The sequence below is a fragment of the Podarcis bocagei genome (assembly GCF_964188305.1).
Source record: "Podarcis bocagei genome assembly, chromosome: 5".
Classification (NCBI taxonomy): domain Eukaryota; kingdom Metazoa; phylum Chordata; class Lepidosauria; order Squamata; family Lacertidae; genus Podarcis; species Podarcis bocagei.
The window spans coordinates 15,270,554-15,291,643 of NC_138129.1; the positions used below are offsets into that span (position 1 = coordinate 15,270,554).

The 21,090-nt window shown below is 43.9% G+C and overlaps 1 protein-coding gene across 1 annotated transcript; it reads left to right on the forward strand.

The window, feature by feature from the left end:
• Positions 1 to 1,563: 1,563 nt before the first annotated feature.
• Positions 1,564 to 20,217, forward strand: ANKRD60 (ankyrin repeat domain 60). Its single transcript, XM_081196675.1, has 4 exons — positions 1,564 to 2,441; positions 5,005 to 5,135; positions 8,531 to 8,696; positions 19,608 to 20,217. The coding sequence occupies exons 1-4, from the start codon at positions 2,165 to 2,167 to the stop codon at positions 19,880 to 19,882; spliced, it is 849 nt and encodes a 282-aa protein (XP_081052801.1). The 5' UTR covers positions 1,564 to 2,164; the 3' UTR covers positions 19,883 to 20,217.
• Positions 20,218 to 21,090: the final 873 nt, after the last annotated feature.

The window sequence follows — 21,090 nt, forward strand, 5'->3', positions numbered from 1 at the left end:
TGTTTTAATATGTTTAAAACAAAATGCCTCTTCAATGCAAATGATTTTTATGACTGCAGTTTTTCAGCAAAATGTCAGTTTTTTTTGTAGTTTTAATATCTTTTTCTAATGCTAACATACAAGTATTTTTTAACAGTTCAGATTTTTCTAAAATTGTTCTAACCAGTTTTTAGTTTTGTTGACCATAACAGGTCGTTAAATTTTTTTCAGCACTGATCATCTTTTTTTAAATGTATATAGAAATGTTTGAAAAGAATTGTATATGGTCTGCTGTTTGGACATTAAAATAATCCAGTTTGGGCTGCCATGTTGTTAGATTTAGATTGATAGGTACCCTTTGCTACACTAGCCTAACTAAATAACCTAAGTATCCATGTGTCTTTAGAAAGTTGGAGTAGTTTTCATGAAGGTATTGTTTAGTTAGTTTCACTTATGCATGAGTAAGCTGTTGAACTTAATTTTGCAGAAGCAACAAATCAAAATTTTCATTAAAAAATAGCACCTTTTTTCTAAATCCAGGAGTTTTGACCATTTTTAAAATGGGATTTTTGTTCTTAAATTGTTTTTTTTAATGGTGTTTAAAAATCTAGAGTTGCATGCACTTGAGGAGAGAGAATTCTGGGCAGTTATTTTCGACTTTTCCCTCTCTCACCTCACCTTTCCAACATTAAAACCCTCCCCCCCCTTCCGATTTTGTGTGTTTTGCATTCCATTTCTTATTGGCAATAGGTGAGAGTAGCAAAGAACTTCACTGTCACAACCTCCATTCATTTCACAGTGGCTTGTTTGTCGCTTCTGCATAAACAACTGAAATGACTGAAAAGGGGGCAGCAACGGTTCTTGACTTGCTCCCCAATGTAATTTGTGCATGATGACAGCACCTTATAGATCACTCTCTGGGCAGATGGACATATGCTGTGGAGTAACATATTCATTCACTCTGTTTTAAATTATGTAAAAAGAAATTTGGTGGACCTCACAAGGAGCAAAAGTTGCCATCCCTCTCGCACAAAAGTTGCAAGGATTTTGCTTTTAGATAAGGGATGCGAAAAATATAAGTGGTGCAATACTGAAATATTGTAATCCAAAGCACGCTAGCCATTTTGCCTCAAAATGAAACCTGCTGTTATCTGCTGTATGTGGTTATAAATTTGGCGCCTCCTGGAATCCTGCCCAAGTGGCAGTTGTATGTCTGTAAAAGGTGATGTTTAGGACCCAGAATAGATGAAGACACTCTGGAAGTGCCGCTGATTTTGTCAAAACATAGAATCTATGTAACTTTTTATTCATATTTATCTCAATAAATCCAATGACTGTTTTCCCAAACTTCTCTTTCTTTTGTTGACTTGACTTGCACCATAACATAGCGAACCCTTCTAAGCAATTTAATAGGGCTACCTTCAAAATATCTCAGGCACCCCATAATGTCAGGCTTCGGGGAAACGTCTTCCTCTCTCCCTTTGGCCGTGGATAAGCAGAACAAAGCAAAAATAGTCTCTTACCATTTAAAGAAATTTTAATGATCACAGCAAAAGAACAGAGAGTCCATTTTCGGAGTAGAGGTCTCCTAATTAAGGTTTACACCTACTCCCCCCCCCCGTCACCCTCGTCACTTCCTCGTCTTGCAACCTGATCTCGCAACCACTTTGCTTTCTGTGCTGCCACCTTATTGGCTCATCTTGGGCTGGGCGGATGTAGGCTCTCCAGCGAGAGAGAATCTGTTTACTCTCTTTCTCCCAGTTCTCCTAGCTGTCCACCACCCAGTTCTTCCCAACTTTTGTCTTCTGAACTATGTCCCTCTGCGAACCACTGTTCCAAATCTATATTTCCCACTGCTCCTGGGAAGATTCAGGATCCTGATCGGGGGAGGGGGCTGCTCCCGCCATTCCTCATCTGTGCAGCCCTCCTCAGCACGGTCCCTGACACCTAATATCTTATGTCTCCCAGCAGTGGGGGATACATAGTGAAGGAAAGGAGATTTAAGTGTCTGTTATCTGCCGGGAGTTCCAATTGCAAGTTGCCAAAGGTGTGTCCTAGCTGCAACATGACATCACACTGGCTGTGCCCTGATGATCTGCCAGCCGTGCATTGTCCTGTGTCATGACATCATTGCTTTGATGTCCTAGAGGTTCAGATAGCAACAATCTGATGAGTGGTTCAAAGAATGCAGGCCAAGAAAAAAAAGCCAGTGACCACTTCCTCGCTCAGAGTGGGGGCTTCTCGCGGCGGCATCTTGTCACGGCATAGGTCATTACGTCCAGGGGACTTTCAATCTCCCCTGATCCGATATTTTAACATCAAGTTGCATCTGGTGGAGGCTGATGAGGTCTATACGGTGCCCGAGTGTCACCGCGACTTAACCATAAGCAATCTGAAGAACCGTCTGGAGCTCTTAGTCGGGATCCCTGTGAATTTCCAACGCCTCCACTACCTGGATAGAGGTGAGGTCCATTTTCTACAATCAGCAAAAGTGTTATGGGAAAAGAATCCACCTTTCAGAGTTAGACCAGCTAAGCTGGGAGTCGACATCCCAAACTGGATACAGTGGTACCTCGGGTTACATACGCTTCAGGTTACAGACTCGGCTAACCCAGAAATATTACCTCAGGTTAAGAACTTTGCTTCAGGATAAGAACAGAAATCATGCTCTGGCAGCGCGGCAGCAGCAGGAGGCCCCATTAGCTAAAGTGGTGCTTCAGGTTAAGAACAGTTTCAGGTTAAGAATGGACCTCCTGAACGAATTAAGTACTTAACCCGAGGTACCACTGTAGTTTCAAGAGCTGTCTACCAAAAAGGGTGACTTTGTATTGATGGTTACCTGTTTATTGCCAGCTTCACGTATTGTAACATTCATGACTATATGATTCTATATGTCACAGAGGCATCTACAGCCTGGGCTGTATTCTATGATTTAAATGCCATTCTGGACACAAGCAATCCAGATTTTGTGCTAAGGAAAGCTGAATTGTATTAATTACACCAATATACATATTTCATTTAGCACAATTCCCTACTTTTTACTCTTTTGTATAATTCTGGATCTTCTAGTTTTGAGAGGGGCAAAGACACCGAGGCCCTATCCTTAATCACTGAAAATTTTATTCAGTTGCCCCTTTCTGGCTTCTAAGATTTGTGCAGGCACTGCCCACAAACTTTGAAGTGTATTTTTTCAGCCTCAAGGAACCTGAATTAATAACCTTTAGTGTCGGTTTCTAGCTTCTTTTCATCTTGCAGGCGGCAATTCTGTCACACTATATTGTTCCGTAATGTTTGGCAAAGGGAGCTGAGAAGCAGTGAAGTCTTTTTCATATAGGAATATTGGTTGTCATAAATGAAATTCTTTATGTTTAGTTGCTTTAGGAGTCATCATTAGCTGTTTGCTTTTAATAATTGTTATAAAATACGTTACGTGAATTTGTAGACTGTTTAGCAGTTGATCCAATTTGTTTTGCAGTTGAGCCAATACAACATTTGCAGTTCTACCTCCCTAAATCTATCATTTTGAGATAGCTTAACTGTACATGGGTGGGTTTGTTTACTAAGCAAGTCATTATTTGACCAAGAAACAAATGATCATGAGAAGAAGGAGATTATGGTGCAAGAGACAGAATTTTCATGCTGGTCATCTCTGCTGCCATTAAGCAATCATCACAAATCCTAGACCATATGGGTTTGAAGACAGCGTTGAAAGAATGTGATCAGAATCTAGAACAATCAAAACGGTTTGGCTGTTTCTGCAGAGACTCTTGTCGTGAACTGCTTTAAAGTTTGGCCAGAATTCTAGCTTTAAAAATCCATTTTAAAAATAAATTATAACCTTTCCGCCAATAATCCCATGATGGTGTATATTGTTCCCGCTATCCCTGCCCCCGCACTTTACCCATACAAAACCAATCCTGTGAGATAAGGTAGACCTATAGGCAATGACTGACCCAACACCCCTCAATTAGTTGCATGACAGTTGGTTAGAGCTGATGTGCTGATGATAATGCCAAGGTTGCCGGTTGAATCCCTGTATGGGACAGTTGCATATTTCTGCATTGCAAGGGGTTTGGACTCTCAGGGTCCTTTCCAACCCTACAATTCTATGATTTGAACCCTGGTCTCTCAGATCCACATCTGGCACTTAAGTGCACCACACTGGCGACAGCCTTCTTTGTTTTCTCTTCTTGGTTGCTTCAATGTTTTGATTAAAACAAAACAAAACACGATGATGACAATTAATTGCCTTTCTACGAGATACCCAGTTTACCCTGGGCTGTGTATAGATGGCTCAAAATTCAGGGCTGGCTTGTAAATGGCTGCTTTGTGGAGGCACAGGTGATCCCTGTGCATATTACAGGAAATTATTCTTGTGTGTTAAGGGTAGGGACTAGGGAGAAACCATAAATTCACGCCCTAAAATGCAGCTGTTACCAGTAAAACGATGCCTTATGATGAACGGCTAAGGGAGCTGGGCATGTTTAGCCTGGAGAAGAGGAGGTTAAGGGGTGATATGACAGCCATGTTCAAATATATAAAAGGATGTCACATAGAGGAGGGAGAAAGGTTGTTTTCTGCTGCTCCAGAGAAGCGGACACGGAGCAATGGATCCAAACTACAAGAAAGAAGATTCCACCTAAACATTAGGAAGAACTTCCTGACAGTAAGAGCTGTTCGACAGTGGAATTTGCTGCCAAGGAGTGTGGTGGAGTCTCCTGCTTTGGAGGTCTTTAAGCAGAGGCTTGACAACCATATGTCAGGAGTGCTCTGATGGTGTTTCCTGCTTGGCAGGGGGTTGGACTCGATGGCCCTTGTGGTCTCTTCCAACTCTATGATTCTATGATTCTATGATTCTAAATGTCAGTGCCTTACAAGTCACCCTGAGACCTTCAAATGGACTGATGTTTTCTCCCTTTCCGCCCCGCAAATTGATCTTGGTCTTCCAACCCTCCTTTCCACATCTCTATCATCATCTTTTGCCTTGCAACCTTCTGAAGTTTTTTGAATAATCTCCTCCCGCAGTGGATCTCAGTGACCACTCTATGTTCAAGGATAATGACATTATTCCTGGAGGAACCATCACCATGCGAATTTGGCCAGAAGACTCCTGGGGGCAATTGGTGACTGCAGCTGTGACAGGAAACAACAAAAAGGTTGGTTTTCTTTTCTTTTCTAAAGGGGGGGGGAATTCCTTCTACAGAAACTGCAGCGGGTGATTTGTGAGCGTGCCTTTCTGTTGAGGAAATCAATGTTTCCATAGTAGGAGAGGGAATGTTAACGTTGTCCCCATGTCGCACACTGCTGTTGTTTCATTCTCAGTTTCTCTTTTTGCACAAATGTTTTACCATGTCATAAAAAGTCAGAGGATATATGTGCATTTTTGACATACATCCTCTGCCCAGTACCAAAGTACACCTTGAATACAGCACAAGTTCTCAAAATCACAAGGTGCTTAGCAGAAACAGAGGGAGCTTAATACTTCTGGCGCCTTGTTAAAGCAACTAGTTGCTTGAGATATTAAAAGCAGCCACATAATCTAAAGATACTACCTTGGTGCTTGTTTGTATCAGGCAGCACCAGTTTGGCTCCTTTCCTTAAAGGGTAGTGGCATTTCTATAACTTCCTTTACTCACTCTTTTTTCACAGGTTGTACAATGACAATAAAGGCATTATTATTATTCGATGCATAAGAGAGAGAATCTTCAGGGTCACCATTTTGCTTACTGCGTGAAGTTAAAATTGGCACTGGTTAACGGCGTTTCCGTGTGCTGCTCTGGTGCTGGCTCGCCAGAGCAGCTTCATCACGCTGCCCACGTGACCCGGAAGTGTCTCCAGACAGCGCTGGCCCCCGGCCTCTTAAGTGAGATGGGCGCACAACCCTAGAGTCGGACACAACTGGCCTGTACGGGCAGGGGTACCTTTACCTTTACCTAACTTGCTTTAGCTTAATATGTTGCCATGTCTGATAAAACAGGAACAATATCAAACCAATAACCCCTTAACCCCCCTAAAAACACATTTAAAAGGGTGTCTGGTTTAGTCAGCCAAAGGCCTGGTTGAAAAGGAACGTTTTTGCCTGGCACCTAAAGATGTATAATGAAGGCGCCAGCTGAAGCTGCTTAGGGAGAGCATTCCACAAACAGGGAGCCACTGCAGAGAAGGCCCTTCTCCATTGCCAACCTGTAGCTCCCCAACCTCACCGCTGCCCATCCCCATCTTGATGAGTGCAGCGGCCCGTCATTGTTGACCCCTGCTGAGACTATATTATTGGCAAAACCTATTTGGTCTTTCACAACTTTCTGACTAGCTGTAGGACCTTAGCCAGACCTAGCAGAGTACACGCAGAATCCACGGAAGCAATTGGCAACTTGGCTGCAGACAGGATAGACGAAGCAGGAACCAGGAACTTATAGTTAGGTGTTTATTATATACAGTGGACTATTTACAGGAACAGAACATGGATCTCTTTGCTAGCTCTCTCTGATAAAACTCACAACTCCTACACTGACACAGAACTCTAAACTCCAAACTCTGAACACTGACCTCCTGAACTAGCACATTCCAGTTAGTAGCCCATTAATTATCACTCCCTTGAGAGAGCTTGACCAATCAGGGTGCGGTCTCCATGTCTCTCTTATCACCAGGCAGACTTACTCCTTCAGATTGCCTTCTGGCTGTCTGCCAAACCTTAATTGACTCTGTGTGAGTAGCTGCACGTACACAGTTCCCCAACATATATAGGGAAAATATATATATATATATTTACTTACGGCATCAATAGCCAGGCTGCTTTCCCCCTACCCCCTCACAAGTTGCTTAACATAGAATCATAGAATTGTAGAGTTGGAAGGGACCACGAGGGTCATCTAGTCCGACCCCCTGCAAGCAGGAACCTTCTTCCTAACATGGCTGCTGGAACCCCTGACCCTGAGATTAAGAGCGTCCTGCTCTACTGACTGAGCGCTGATGGAGTGGTTCTGTTTGGACTTGAAGGCTTGCTCACTGCTCAGTTGCCATAGTAAATAAAAGGATATTGAAATGTTTCAGAACAAGGGTTGCAGTTTAACCCTTAGCCATGCCTGGTTTATGTTGTCTGTCTCTCCTACTCTTAAGCTTTATTGGATGAATTGCCTTCTGAGACAAACTTCTTTGGCCTGCAGAGGGATTGGCAAACAGCACCCTGGGCAGTGACATCATTATCCTTGCTGTGAAACAAGCAAAGGAGCTTCACCCCTAGCCCAGTACATCACTGCTGGGAGGAAACGCCAAAAAAGAATGAGATAACTGAGTTCAATCCCAGTTTGGGAGTGGCCGCCGAGACCATATAACATCAGTCTTGAAAGATCTTCATTGGCTCCCAGTACGTTTCCGAGCACAATTCAAAGTGTTGATGCTGACCTTTAAAGCCCTAAATGGCCTTGGCCCAATATACCTAAAGGAGCGTCTCCACCCCCATCGTTCAGCCCGGACACTGAGGTCCAGCTCCGAGGGCCTTCTGGCTGTTCTCTCACTGGAAGAAGTGAGGTTAGAGGCAGAGGGCCTTCTTGGTAGTGGCGCCCACCCTCTGGAACACCCTCCCATCTGATGTCAAGGAAATAAACAGCTATCTGACTTTTAGAAGACATCTGAAGGCAGGCCTGTTTAGGGTAGTTTTAAATGTCTGTTGTTTTATCGCTTTATCATCATCATCATCATCATCATCATTATTATTATTATCATTAATCCTGTTGGGAGCAACCCAGAGTGGCTGGGGAAACCCAGCAAGATGGGTGCAGTATATAGTAATAATAATAATAATAATAATAATAATAATAATAATAATAATAATAATAATAATAATTTGAATTCTCTATATAATCTGCCCTGGGAAATTTGGGCTCTGAATGAATAAATACCGTACCCTAACAATATCTCTGTCTCCCTGAAACCATCCAACCTTCACATTCACATTAAATCAGGCTTCCTCAACCTCAGCCCTCCAGATGTTTTTGGCCTACAACTCCCATGATCCCTAGCTAGCAGGACCAGTGGTCAGGGATGCTGGGAATTGTAGTCTCAAAAACATCTGGAGGGCTGAGGTTGAGGAAGCCTGTATTGAACAGCCTTTGTCTGCTAATCTGCATGCATTTGGGAAGGATATTAGGGTTGCCATATTCTGAAGAGCGAAAAAAGAGGGCACATTTGCAAACTTCTACTTTGAACTATGGATCGCTATGATGACTCTCATTTTACATACCCATGAGAGAAAGGATGTGTCCTGGGAAAAGGGGACATATGGCAACCCTAACATTTCCAGCATATTGGCTTATTTTCTGCATTGCCCTTCCCACAATGATTCAATCCTCACATAATGACAAGTCTGGCAGAGAAGTCCAGAAGCCAAATGGAAGGCGATGCCGCAAACCCGCTGACTAGATAAACAGGGAAAATATTGCCCATCTTCTACTGCCTTTCCAACAGCTTGGGATTCGCTCACAGCGTGCAATAGGTTTCCTCCAAGTCTGTTTAAATAATGAGTCAATACTTGTTTTGTGTCTTCCATTGCCAGATTGTTGTTGCAGGAGGTTCAATGTCTTCCGCATTTGCCACGGCCTATTCCACATCCCTGGGACCAGAAGAGAGGAGCGAATGGTTAGCACACCGAACCTTTGTGGCTTTATTTATCAATGCGCGCAGGGGTCGTTTGGATGCAGTGGATTTCCTGATTCAAAATGGTAGCATCCCTATATTCAGAAGGGGCCCTTCTAGCTGTCTAAGGCTGATGTTTTCAATATTGCAAGTCTCAAAGTTTAAGGTGGTTAGGAATAAATAAGTCAATTGCTTCCAAATATTGTAGGAAAGTGAAACACAGTTTCAGTCCAATGTAAAAACCAGGGTCAAAATGGATAAAATTACACTTCCGGGGGCGGCGCGAAACTGTAATGGCGGTCCTCTTCGAGCTCTGAAGAGGGGCTCCGCGGAAAAGGGTCGTTCGCTGCGGCATAGCGACGACCCATCAAGATAAACCACGGGTAGAGTGAGCCCGTGGCCGTGGGACTCGGCGGGCACCAGAAGCTGCTCCGAAAACACAGAAGGGACCCCGTAAGGAGACCCGGAGTGAAGGAGGGGTAGCGGTGCTGTGAGTTCATCGCTCTTTCCGCGGAAGTGAAGCCGCGCGGCTGTTACAGATGAGCGCTGATCCTTCTTCCTAAAATCAACACCAAACTGCAAGTAACATACCCGTGAGTAAAGGGGACTAAAATTTGGCAAAGAATTCGGTAAATTTGGCTGAAAGCGGGAGACGATAAAAGGGAAGTCCGTCTTCCGACATTGCTGACAAGATCAAAGCAAAGCTTTAAAAAGCGGAAGCGCTTGAAACGGGACTTTGGGAAGCTTTAACTTTCTCGTGCTATTAAACCTGCTCTTTTTCCTGCTGAACTGAAGGTGGAAAGGGACTTTGATTATAAGAATGAGTAACGGGGGTTCTCCTCCTACCTTCCCCTCCCTTTGGGGTGATTTTTAAAGAGCCAGATCGTCGGGCTGCCGGAGAAAGAGACTGTGCTAAACTGCGGAAACAGTTGCAAATTTTGTAAAAACTTTGTTGGAGCATAACTGATACATTTGAGCAGGAAAGTTTGGATGTGATATTGTTGCAAGCACCCCTTGTGAAACTTTGTTGAACTTTAAAAGGTGCTCTGGGGAATTTTGAATCTTTGAAGGGACTGTTGGATATTGAACTTACTGAGTCGAAAAAATTTGGAACTTTAATGGCGGACTACTTCCTTCTTTGTCTTTGAAACTTGGTGGCACTCCCCCTACAGGGCTTTCGGATTATAAAATCCTGGGAACTGATTTTTGTTTTGAATTCCACTTTACCGGTTGTTTATAATTGAATTTGTCTTTCTCATGGAACAATAGACAATTTGACCTTGAACACTGACAGATGTGTAATGAGTGGTGCAGGGAGAACAAGAGCATCTAAAGCTAAGGAATCTAAAGAGGCCAAGGAGAAAGAAAAGGAAAGGAAACCAGCACAACTTGTACAAACAACATTGACCCAAGGACGCCGATCGTCGGTTCCAGCTGTACTGGTGACCCAAAGGGAACAAGGGGAAACAACTGAGAAGTCCACTGAGGAAGATATGGCAGCAGGTGGGTCAGATACACTATTTAAACAAATATTGGAGCAACTATCAAGTTTAAACCAGAAGGTGGACGACCAGTCTTTGAAGATAGATAAAGCAACTTCCTCGATTCAAAAATTGACTGATCAAGTTTCCCAGCACACGCAAGCCATAGAGAATTTGCAAGGAGCAACAGCGGAAAATCGGGAATTGGCTGGAGAAGCAATCCAGAAAGTGGGAGCTCTACAAAAAGAAGTGGAAGAAATAAAAGGAGAAGTCAAGCCCCTGCACAAACAGGTGGGTGAACAACAAGTCTATCTGTCAATGGTGGAACTGAAAAATCGCGAGAGTAACATCAAATTGAGAGGCATCCCGGAACTAGAGCAAGGAGATTTGATTGGATACTTAACACAGGAATTTTCGAAGTTCTGGGGTTTAAAGGAAGACACAGATTTTAAGATTGTTTCGGCATATAGACTGGGAAGAGTGGTAAAGAAAGATAGATCTAGAGACTGTCTGATAATTTTAAGATCAAAGGAAGAGAGGGATAAGATCCTAGGTCTCCATTTCAAAAAAGCAATTGAAATACAAGACAAAAGGGTGGAAATCTATAGAGATATCCCGAGACAGCTGTTGGATCTTAGAGCCACCTATTCAGAACTAGCAAAATTGCTGAGATACAATGCAATTCCCTACAGGTGGGAGTTTCCACAAGGATTATCTTTCACCTACAAAGAAAGGAAGGTTAAAATTAGAACACCTGAAGATAACCAAAAGTTCCTTCACGACCACGGAGAAGATCTCCAAAAAGGAGTGGACTGGCTTCCAGCTGTACCAGCACCAATATTGCCTGAAAGCGGGCCAACGCCTGCACCCTCGGGATCTGAGCAAAAGGAAGGCACCCCATCTTAAGAACGTTTAAAATAGAACAGGATGTCTCTGCAGCTACTTAGCTGGAACATAAATGGCGGGAATTCTCCGGAAAAAAGAAGGAGGATATTCCATATTTTGAAAAAAGAACAATTGGATGTAATATGCCTTCAAGAAACACATGTGACTAGGCTCCACAGGAAAGTACTAATTAATAAAAGACTTGGCCAAGAATTTATTTCATCAGACAAAGTCAAAAAAAGAGGTGTTGTAATTTATGCAAAGGAGAACCTGTCACCAAAATTCTTATTTAAAGATGATCATGGAAGAATTCTCGCAATTGAAATCCAAACACAAGGGGAAAAGATTTTGATATTAGGAGTTTATGCGCCAAATGATGGAAAATCAGAATTTTATAAGAAGCTGCATGAGACAATGATGGACTATCTGGACTATTCTAATATTATCGTGATGGGAGATATGAATGGGGTGGTGTCTACAAATATGGACAAATCCCAAAATCAAAATTTAACAACAGACGGCAGACTCCCTAAAACCTTTTTTGAAATGACAGACAATATGGACTTGATTGACATTTGGAGGACAAGGAACCCCTTGGGTAAAGAAGGAACCTTCTTTTCTGAGGCCCACTTGTCATGGACACGAATCGACCAAATTTGGATATCTAGAGGACTGGCCCCGAAAACGAGAAAAGTGGAAATCTGCCCAAAAACCTGCTCCGACCATAATGCCTTAAAAATGGAATTGAGACTTTTCCCAACTGGATCCTTCAGATGGAGAATGAATGACACCTTGCTAAGAGATCAAGAGATCGTTAAGAAGGCCCAAAAAACGCTAAAGGACTATTTTGAAATAAATTTGAATACTACGGTGGAGAAAAGAATAATCTGGGATGCAAGCAAAGCTGTAATGAGAGGATTTCTGATACAACAGAATACAATAAAGAGAAAATTTTGGAATGGAAAAAAGGAAAAAATTCTAGAGAAAATAAGTGAAGGAGAGAAAAAGCTGAGAACTAATCCGAAGTCAAAAGAGGTGCTAAGAGAGATCAAATTCCATCAAGCACAATATTCGAAATTGATTAATCAAGAGATTGAGTGGAAAATCAAACAAATGAAGCAGAGATCGTTTGAATCAGCAAATAAATGTGGAAAGTTGCTAGCTTGGCAATTGAAAAAAAGACAAAAGCTAAACACGGTTACAAATTTGGAGATTCAAGGAAAAATAGTTCAGAAACCAGAAGAAATAAGAAAATGCTTCCACAGATATTTCAAAGAACTTTATGCACAGGGGCCTCAGAAAGAATCGGAAATAGACCAATTCTTGAGGACAAATGGACTATCCAAAATAAGTCAAGATAAAAGATCAATGCTCAACAGTAAAATAACTCAACAGGAAATTGAAGGTGCCATCCAAAATATGCAACTTGGCAAATCTCCAGGCCCAGATGGTCTCACCTCCAAATATTATAAGACTCTGAAGGATTGTTTGACACAACCGTTGTTGGAGGTTTGCAACCAGATTATGGAGGGGAGAAGGGCACCGGAAACGTGGAAAGAAGCATTCATCACATTGATTCCTAAGTCAGAGAAGGAAAAGACTCAGCTTAAGAACTACCGTCCCATCTCACTCCTGAATGTGGATTACAAATTATTTGCAGACATTTTAGCAAGTAGACTTAAAAACGTATTAAATGAAGTAATTCACAAGGACCAAGCAGGCTTTCTCCCTGGTAGACACATGTCTGATAATACCAGGAATATTATTGATATATTGGAGCTGTTGCGAATTAGAAACACAAGGGCTGCTTTAATCTTTATTGATGCGGAGAAAGCATTTGACAACATTTCTTGGTTGTTTATGAAGAAAAACTTGAAGGGGATGGGAGTGGGACGGGGGTTTGAAAATGGACTAGAAGCAATTTATTCAGAGCAAAAAGCCAAGTTGATAGTGAACAATGTGGTGTCGGATGAACTTCTAATTGAAAAAGGGACACGACAGGGGTGCCCTTTATCCCCTCTGCTATTTATTTCTGTTCTGGAGGTATTGCTGAATATGATTAGGGAGGACCAGCTGGTGCAAGGTATAGAGGTCGGAGCGAAACAATACAAACTGAAAGCCTTTGCAGATGACCTAGTCTTGACAGTACAGGAGCCAGTATCTAGCACAAAAAGAGTTTTGGAACTTATTTTGGAGTTTGGTCGGGTGGCGGGATTTAAGTTAAACAAACAAAAAACTAAGGTTTTGGTTAAAAATTTGACACCTACAGAGATAGAGGGGTATCAGAAAGAGACAGAGCTAAGTGTGGTTAAAAAAGTGAAATACCTGGGGGTATACTTGTCCACTAAAAATTTAAACCTTTTTAAAGATAACTATGAAAAATGTTGGTTGGAAATTAAAAAAGACTTGGATATTTGGTCAAGATTGAAACTTACCTTGTCAGGCCGAATCGCAGCTATAAAGATGTGTGTTTTGCCTAAAATGCTATTCTTATTTCAGACCCTTCAGGTCGTGGACAGAATGGAATGTTTTGGAAAGTGGCAGAAGGATATTTCTAAGTTTGTCTGGCAGGGCAAAAAGCCCCGAATAAAATTTAAAATACTAACCGACTCAAAAGAAAGAGGGGGGTTTGCCCTGCCGGACCTAAGGTTGTACTATGAAGCTGCAGCCTTCTGCTGGTTGAAGGATTGGTTCCTGTTGGAAAACACCGATGTCCTAGATCTGGAAGGGTTTGATAATGTGTATGGTTGGCATGCATACTTGTGGTATGACAAGGCGAAGGTTCATAAATTGTTCAAAAACCATATTGTCAGAAAATCAATTTTTGCCGTCTGGATGAAGTACAAGGACTTATTAGAAAGCAAGACCCCGAGGTGGTTATCACCTGTGGAAGCCAAGATTTCTAAAAAAAAGCCCAATATGGAGGCCTACTGGCCAAAATATTGGGAACTGATTGAAAGAGTTGGAGACAACTGGAAGCTCCAAAGCCAGGACAAATTAAAAGGTAAGGTGCGAGATTGGTTACATTATGCTCAAATTCAAGAGGTATTCAAAATGGACAAAAAAGTGGGTTTCCAGGTGGAGAAATCGAAACTGGAGACGGAGTTACTAGAACCAAAGACTAAGGTATTTTCGAGGATGTATGACTTGCTGCTTAAATGGAACACACAGGATGAGACAGTTAAATCTGCTATGATTAAATGGGCACAGGATGTAGGACACAACATTATGTCTGAGGACTGGGAAAGGTTATGGAACACCGGTATGAAATTTACGGCATGTAGTGCCTTGAAAGAGAACATTATGAAAATGGTATACCGGTGGTACATGACCCCAGTCAAGTTGGCTAAAATATACCATCTTTCTGATAATAAGTGTTGGAAATGCAAGGAGGCAGAAGGGACATTCTTTCACCTCTGGTGGACCTGCCCGAAAGTAAAGGCCTTTTGGGAAATGATACATAATGAGCTGAAAAAGGTATTCAGATATACCTTTTCTAAGAAACCAGAGGCCTTTCTTCTGGGCATGGTGGACCGGAAGGTGCCAAAGAAGGATAGAACCTTGTTTATGTATGCAACCACAGCAGCTAGGATTCTTATCGCAAAGTTCTGGAAGACATCAGATTTACCCACACTGGAGGACTGGCAGACGCAGCTGATGGACTACATGGAGTTGGCAGAAATGACTGGCAGAATTCGAGATCTGAGCGAAGAAACAATGGAGGAGGACTGGAAAAAATTCAAGGACTATTTGCAAAAACATTATAAGTTGTTTGAATGTTAAGATTGCGCACGATTAAGATACGTTATGCTTCTGCAATTTATTTTAAGTAAATGATAAAGTAAGTATTGATGGGAAAAAAAAATGAGACAAATTAGAAACAAAATATTATGTTTATTAAGAGTGTCAAAATTAAATTACAAATTTTTGAAGTTGGTAACATAATAAATACAAAGGTATAATAAGTTGGGAAATAAGATAATAAATTGCTGAATTGGTTAGAATGATGAATGCAATGCTGAGAGGATGTGAGGAGGTCCAAAAAGATGTCGAAAAATTTTATAATGATTCTTTCTTTTTTCTCTGTTTTTCTTCATATATATAGAAAATGTTTCTTGTATATTGCTGTTTAAACTAATGTGTTCACCTATGGAAAGAAACGCAATAAAAAAATTTTTATATACAAAATGGATAAAATTACAAAGATAGTATAATAACAAATGGACTTGTCTGTTGAGCTGAAACTTGATCAAAACCATTATATGACCAATATAACCAAAATTTGTCCAAGACCAGATGTGTTTCAGCCCAGCTGGTCATCCTTAGTGGTCAGAAGAAAACTATTACATACAATTTGATCACAAAGCATTAGTCCAATAGGTTAATTTGCCTAAAATGATATGGTGAGCTGGTTGTCATATAACACATGGCTTTCCCACCAAAGAATGCTCCAACTATCACACAATTGCAGTCATTTCACACACTAGCAAGGTTATGGTTAAAATTCTACAAGGCAGGCTTAAGCAGTATGTGGACTGAGAACTCCCAGAAGTGCAAGCTGGATTTCGAAGGGGCAGAGGAACCAGAGACCAAATTGCAAACATGCGCTGGATTATGGAGAAAGCTAGAGAGTTCCAGAAAGACATCTACTTCTGCTTCATTGACTATGCAAAAGCCTTTGACTGTGTCGACCACAGCAAACTATGGCAAGTTCTTAAAGAAATGGGAGTGCCTGATCATCTCATCTGTCTCCTGAGAAATTGCTATGTGGGACAAGAAGCTACAGTTAGAACTGGATATGGAACACTGATTGGTTCAAAATTGGGAAAGGAGTACGGCAAGGCTGTATATTGTCCCCCTGCTTATTTAACTTACCGTATTTTTCGCTCCATAGGGCGCACCTGACCATAGGGCGCACCTAGTTTTTAGAGGAGGAAAATATGGAAAAAAAATATTCTGAATCAAATGTTGCACTAAACGATTTAAAGCAGCAAAGTGGGCGGCTCCTGTCCGCTTTGCTGCTTTAAATTGAGCCTCAGAGGAGGGTAGGAAGGGAAACCATGGCTTATCTAAGTCCAGTTAATAATGCTGAGCCTGACTTATGGCCATCGAGATTAGCCTGGCCGTCTCACTGGAAATCTGGGGAGGCTGGGGTGGACTTTCAGTGGTCAAAGTGTGGTTGTGTCTTCCTGCTCGGCATCTATTTCCTGCCCTCTTTCCCCCCTGCACCCCCACACCCTGCTTTGAGGGAAGGAAGCGGAGCCATGGATCCTCTGCTCGCAACTGCAGTGGATTCCCTCCACTTTAAAGCAGGAAAGTGGGAGAGGAACTGCTTACATGAGTGTAAGCTGCTCCCCTCCCACATTGCCGCTTCAAAGGGAGCCCAGGAGGAGGGAATCTGCTGCAGCTGCAAGCAGTGGAGGATCCATGGTCCCTTTCCTTCCCTCCTCCATGATTGCCTTGAAGCAGGAAAGTAGGAGAGGAGCCTCTTACACAAGTGTAAGCTGCTCCCCTCCCACTTTGCTGCTTCAAAGGGAGCCCAGGAGGAGGGAATCTGCTGCATTTGCCAGCAGAGGATCCATGGTCCCCTTCCTTCCCTCCTTCGTAGTTGCTTTGAAGGAGGAAAGTGGGAGAGGAGCTGCTTACACGAGTGTAAGCTGCTCCCCTCCCACTTTCCTGCTTCAAAGCAATCACGGAGGAGGGAATCCGCTGCAGCCTCTAGCAGCGGAGGATCCATGGTCCCCTTCCTTCCCTCCTCCGTAGTTGCTTTGAAGCAGGAAAGTGGGAGAGGAGCTGCTTACACGAGTGTAAGCTGCTCCCCTCCCACACTGCCGCTTCAAAGGGAGCCTGGGAGGAGGGAATCCGCTGCAGCTTCCCCCACCTCCCGCAGAAGCCGCGCGCTCTTTAAAGGGGCTGCGCGGCTTCTCCTGGCTTTTCTGGGAGGTGGGGGGATTCCCCCACCTCGTAGAAAAGCCTGCAGGAGCCGCACAGCCTTTAAAGAGGGCGCCGCTCTTGGGGGCTTTTCCCCCAGGAGGGAGAAGGGACTGATGCGGCCAGTCAGTCCCTTCTCCCTCCTGGAGAAAAGCCCGCAAGAGCGCACGAAGCTTGTGTGCGGCTCTTGAGGGCTTTTCCCGCCTGCCTTCCCCCTGCATTCGCTCCATAGGACACACACACATTTTCCCTTGTTTTTTAGGAGGGAAAAAGTGCGTCCTATGGTGCGAAAAATACGGTATATGCAGAAGTCATCATGCGAAAGGCTGGGCTGGATGAATCCCAAGCAGGAATTAAGATTGCCGGAAGAAATATCAACAACCTCAGATATGCAGATGACACAACCTTGATGTGAGGAGGAATTAAAGAACCTTTTAATGAGGGTGAAAGAGGAGAGTGCAAAATATGGTCTGAAGCTCAACATCAAAAAAACTAAGACCATGGCCACTGGTCCCATCACCTCCTGGCAAATAGAAGGGGAAGAAATGGAGGCAGTGAGATATTTTGCTTTCTTGGGCTCCATGATCACTGCAGATGGTGACAGCAGTCACGAAATTAAATGACTCCTGCTTCTTGGAAGAAAAGCAATGACAAACCTAGACAGCATCTTAAAAAGCAGAGACATCACCTTGCCAACAAAGGTTCGTATAGTTAAAGCTATGGTTTTCCCAGTAGTGATGTATGGAAGTGAGAGCTGGACCATAAAGAAGGCTGATCGCTGAAGAATTGATGCTTTTGAATTATGGTGCTGGAGGAGACTCAGGAAGAAGAAGAAGAAGAAGAAGAAGAAGAAGAAGAAGAAGAAGAAGAAGAAGAAGAAGAAGAGGAGGAGGAGGAGGAGGAGTTTGGATTTGATATCCCGCCTTTCACTCCCTTTAAGGAGTCTCAAAGTGGCTAACATTCTCCTTTCCCTTCCTCCCCCACAACAAACACTCTGTGAGGTGAGTGGGGCTGAGAGACTTCAAAGAAGTGTGACTAGCCCAAGGTCACCCAGCAGCTGCATGTGGAGGAGCGGAGACGCGAACCCGGTTCCCCAGATTACGAGACTACCGCTCTTAACCACTACACTACACTGGCTCTTGAGTCCCATGGACTGCAAGAAGATCAAACTTACCTATTCTGAAGGAAATCAGCCCTGAGTGCTTACTGGAAGGTCAGATCCTGAAGCTGAGGTGAATGTGAAGCCTCCACCTTACACAACTTGGGAGGCAGCAATGGCAGCAGTGGTCACTGCCAGGCCTGCATGGCATAACAACAACAACAACAATTTATTTATACCCCGCCCATCTGGCTGGGTTTCCTCAGCCGCTCCCCTTTGGCGCTCCCCTTTGGTACCGGGCACGCAGCTCCCAGGCAGGCCTTGCACACAGCAAGCACAAGCAAGGCCAGTACGATGCCTGTCCATAGCTGTCAACTTACAGATTTGAAAATAAGGGACCAGCAGCCTCGAAAATAAGGGATAAGCAGCCAAAATAAGGGATTTTGCTATTGTAAAGAGTTACATATATTGGTAGGATTGGCAGATGCTGTTAATCTGGCATAAAGCGGTTGTGACGCCGTGGCACCCGCTGAAGCGCCACCCTTCTGCGTCCCTCCCCATCCCCTCTTCTTCCTCCTCCCTCAGGCCGCCTCCTCAGCTGCCACCACCGCTGCCGCCTCCGGACTTGCGGGCTGCGTGGGCGAGAGTCTCTCTCCCTCCCCCCCTCTCTTGGGCAGGGAAGGGCTGATGGAACTCCTCGTGGCAGGACGACGGCGCCAGCGCGCGCTCTCTCTCACGGCAGAGGACCCCGAGCCGCTGCTTCTCTCCTGAGCCGGGCGAGCATGAAACCCGGGAAATTTAAGGGACATCATCAGTAAGGGATAGCAGCGGGACACGGTGCTGGGATAAGGGATTTCCCCGCCAAATAAGGGACGGTTGACAGCTATGTGCCTGTCTCCCTGCCCGGCCTCCCACTTTTCCATCTGTTCCCAACAGCAAGGGCTGGTGGACTTTCTGGCTGGGCTCCCTCACCCACTTGCTTGTTTACTCTGAGGCTGCCTCAGCTCCTGGCAACCAGCACCCCCTGGCGAGCCCCTGAGGCACCATTTGCCTGGGGAGCTCATAGCTGGGGCTGCTGCAACAAAGCCACACAAGCCTTTGGGAGGCAGAGATGCAAGAGGGCATCAGAGGAGGGAGGGGAGGGAAGAGGGGCAGAGGCCAGTGCTGCCCACGGCACCCCTGACTATCATTCAAGGCACCCCAGGGTGCCATGGCACACTGGTTGAAGACCACTGCATTAGAGGGTTAAAGAGTTTACAGTGGAAGCTTGGGTTGCGAACGTGATCCATGTGGGATGCACATTTGCAACTTGCAGCGTTCGCAACCTGTGTCTGCGCATCTGCGCATGCGTGGGTTGCAATTCAGCACTTCTGCGCATGTGCAAAGCGCAATTTAGTGCTTCTGCGCATGCGTGACCGCCGAAACCAGGAAGTAATCCGTTCTGATACTTCCAGGTTTTGGCGGTCTGCAACCTAAAGAAACACAACCTGAAGCATCTGTAACCTGAAGTATGACTGTACTGTATTGTCTTACAAAGATTTTTTGATATGGTAAACTCTGGTCTCTTAGATCCCTTGTTTTGTGTGCTTCCCCCTCTCCAGGTGCTGATTTGGCATATAAAACGCCGCTGGGTAGAACAGCCCTCCACGTTGCCGTCACCTCGGGCCACTGCGACTGCATTGACCTGCTTCTTAGCTACGGGGCCAAGATTAGCGATGAAGACAATGATGGCCAAAATGCTGTGATGCTGGCCCGCCTGTGGGGGCAGAAGGAATGCGAGCGGAGGCTCTTTCGGTACCAGTGGAAGCTGCGGGCAGGCGCAAGTGCTCAGCTTGCTGCTATCAAGGTCAAATCGGTGGATAAAGTGGAACCTTGATTCCGAGTCTAAGATCCAGTGGAGGGGCTTTGATCACTTGCTGAGAAGCACCTGGTCTGAGCATCATCAAATGTTTAACTGGGAAGAAGCGCAGCATGGACTCTAAATTGTTCAGTTTAGGTTTTGTTTGTTTGTGTAAGTGATGGTTGCCTCTGTAAGTTAACACCGCCCTTCTCAAACACACAATTAATGGATGACACTTTCATCCCTGTGTGTGTTTGTGTCTGTTTAATGCAGGTTTATAAACTGCTTCACCACCCAACGTTACCAAAGTGCTGTACAGTAGAATGAATTATAAAGTTAAGAGCAATAAAATGATTTATAGAATTGTGCAACTGACATCCCATAAAATGATTGGGTCACAAACAAACCAGTAGGTACTTGTCTAATTTAAGCTGGTAACTGATTCTAGAGGGCTGAAGCTACAATACTAAAAGCCTGGTTTCTAGGACACACTAAGCACACCTCTGGGATCTGTGGAACTCACTGCTTATTGGCAATGAATGCAACTACCTTAGCGGAGGTGTAATATGGAATCAATGGTGTTCTGCACCAGCTGCAGTTTCAGGACTAAGTACAGTGGTACCTCGCAAGACGAATGCCTCGCAAGACAAAAAACTCGCTAGACGAAAGGTTTTTCCGTTTTCGATTTGCCTCGCAAGACGAAATTTCCCTATGGGCTTGCTTCGCAAGACGAAAACGTCTCGCGGCTTTGTTTCCTTTGTCTAAAAACAAAGACATGTTTTGTTTATAAAGTTAATTTATTTTCCCTTCAATTTTTGAACTGCTCTTTACAGTATGTGTGACTTTAAAGAGCAGTTAATAAACTGTTGTTGTACCAAATTTGGCTTTGTTTCGACTTTTTTTGACCATAGGAACGCATTAATTGATTTTCAATGCATTCCTATGGGATTTCGTGATTCGCAAGACGAAAAATTCGCTAGACGACAAAAATTGCGGAACGAATTAATTTCGTCTTGCGGGGCACCACTGTACAAGGGAAGCCTCATGTAAAGCACATTGCAGTAATCCAACCTTGGATTTTATTGGATTTGGGGGTGGGGGTACTTTTTCTCATTACTTCTATCTGCATGTCATGTTTATGGGTTATTACTGGCACAAGCCATGTGCTCATCTAATTCTTGGAGGACCCAGTCAGCAGCACTTTTGGGAATGGCTAGAAGACAGCCGGATCCGTTCACAACCAG